Source organism: Portunus trituberculatus, chromosome 2 (genome assembly GCF_017591435.1).
Source record: "Portunus trituberculatus isolate SZX2019 chromosome 2, ASM1759143v1, whole genome shotgun sequence".
NCBI lineage: Eukaryota > Metazoa > Arthropoda > Malacostraca > Decapoda > Portunidae > Portunus > Portunus trituberculatus.
This window is the reverse complement of record NC_059256.1, coordinates 1,487,994-1,490,493: the sequence shown is the minus strand read 5'-3', so window position 1 is coordinate 1,490,493 and position 2,500 is coordinate 1,487,994. Positions and strand designations below refer to the sequence as shown.

Below are 2,500 nucleotides of genomic sequence, written 5' to 3'. Positions count from 1 at the left end.
GTTGGGCTGATGGAATATATCTGGATTTAAAAAAGGCCTTTGATAAGGTACCACACCAGAGACTGATCTGGAAACTTGAAATGGTAGGAGGAGTGCATGGCAGTTTACTAAAATGGATGGAAGACTTTTGGTAGGAAGAGAAATGAGAACAATAATTAAGGACAGACCATCAGAATGGGGATTGGTGGAGAGTGGAGTTCCACAGGGATCAGTGTTGGCACCAGTAATGTTCGCAGTCTACATAAATGACATGGTGGATGGGGTGTCCAGTTATGTGAGCCTATTTGCAGACGATGCAAAATTGTTAAGAAAAGTGAGATGTGACAAAGATTGCGAACTACTCCAGGAAGACTTGGACAGAATATGGAAATGGAGCTGTACATGGCAAATGGAGTTCAACACGACAAAATGCAAGAAAATAGAGTTTGGCAAGAGTGAAAGAAGAATCAGGAGTATGTACAAGATAGGAAATGAAGACATAAAACCAGTCATGAAGAAAAAGACCTTGGGGTGACAATTACCAATGACCTATCGCCAGAGAGACATATAAACAAAATAATTGGAGAAGTATTGAACTTATTGAGGAACATAAGAGTGGCGTTCGTATATCTAGATGAAGAAATGATGAAGAAAATAATTACTGCAATGATAAGACCGAGGCTTGAATATGCAACAATACAGTGGGCTCGAACTTAAAGAAACACATAAGGAAACTAGAGAAAGTACAGAGGGCTGCAACAAAATGGTGCCTGACTTAAGAGATTTGACTTATGAAGACAGACTGAAAAGAATGCAACTTCCAACCCTGGAAAACAGAAGAGAAAGGGGAGACCTGATAGCAATATACAGAGTGATGATTGGCATGGAAAAAATGGATAGGGAAGATCTGTGTATGTGGAATGGAAGAATGTCGAGAGGGCATGGGAAAAAACTAAAATGGCCACTTATAGGAGAGATGTGAAAAAATATAGCTTCCCTCATAGAAGGGTGGAAGCATGGAATAGTTTAGACGTGGAAGTGGTCAACGCAAGGAATATTCATGATTTTAAGAAAAAGCTGGACATTAATAGATATGGAGACGGGACAACACGAGCATAGCTCTTTTCCCGTATGTTACAATTAGGTAAATACAATTAGGTAAATACACACACACACACACACACACACACACACACACCAACAGCACTAACCTGTCCCTCTGTGTGTGTGTCACCAGGATGGCTGGCGCGGTGAATCACTCCACAGTGTCGGTGGAGGGGGTGACAAATGCTTTCCAGAAACACCTCGCTGAAGGAGCTGAGCCTAAGGGCATTAAGGTAAGGGTTTTAAGGGGTGTTTAACCTCTTCTACACTGGGACACATTTTTACCTTCTTTTGTGCACCATTAGACCATTTTACTGACATTAGCAAGGGTGTATGGAGGGCAGAAGATTAATGGCCACAGTCTTCACTATTTTAATTGAGTTTTGTGCACCATTAGACCATTTTATTGACATTAGCAAGGGTGTATGGAGGACAAGATTAATGGCCACAGTCTTCACTATTTTAATTGAGTTTTGTGCACCATTAGACCATTTTATTGACATTAGCAAGGGTGTATGGAGGGCAGAAGATTAATGGCCACAGTCTTCACTATTTTAATTGAGTTTTGTGTACCATTAGACCATTTTATTGACATTAGCAAGGGTGTATGGAGGGCAGAAGATTAATGGCCACAGTCTTCACTATTTTAATTGAGTTTTGTGCACCATTAGACCATTTTATTGACATTAGCAAGGGTGTATGGAGGCAGAAGATTAATGGCCCAGTCTTCACTATTTTAATTGAGTTTTGTGCACCATTAGACCATTTTATTGACATTAGCAAGGGTGTATGGAGGGCAGAAGATTAATGGCCACAGTCTTCACTATTTTAATTGAGTTTTGTGTACCATTAGACCATTTTATTGACATTAGCAAGGGTGTATGGAGGGCAGAAGATTAATGGCCACAGTCTTCACTATTTTAATTGAGTTTTGTGCACCATTAGACCATTTTATTGACATTAGCAAGGGTGTATGGAGGGCAGAAGATTAATGGCCACAGTCTTCACTATTTTAATTGAGTTTTGTGTACCATTAGACCATTTTATTGACATTAGCAAGGGTGTATGGAGGGCAGAAGATTAATGGCCACAGTCTTCACTATTTTAATGGAGTTTGTGCACCATTAGACCATTTTATTGACATTAGCAAGGGTGTATGGAGGGCAGAAGATTAATGGCCACAGTCTTCACTATTTTAATTGAGTTTTGTGCACCATTAGACCATTTTATTGACATTAGCAAGGGTGTATGGAGGGCAGAAGATTAATGGCCACAGTCTTCACTATTTTAATTGAGTTTTGTGCACCATTAGACCATTTTATTGACATTAGCAAGGGTGTATGGAGGGCAGAAGATTAATGGCCACAGTCTTCACTATTTTAATTGAGTTTTGTGCACCATTAGACCATTTTATTGA

At 39.7% G+C, this 2,500-nt stretch overlaps 1 protein-coding gene across 1 annotated transcript in view; it reads left to right on the top strand.

Annotated features, from left to right (window-relative positions):
- LOC123501850 (hypoxia up-regulated protein 1-like) overlaps nucleotides 1–2,500 on the top strand; it is a 32,511-nt gene that overhangs the window by 14,745 nt on the left and 15,266 nt on the right. Inside the window, 1 exon segment of the mRNA XM_045250889.1 lies at nucleotides 1,217–1,316. Within this exon segment, the coding sequence (XP_045106824.1) occupies nucleotides 1,217–1,316 (100 nt within the window).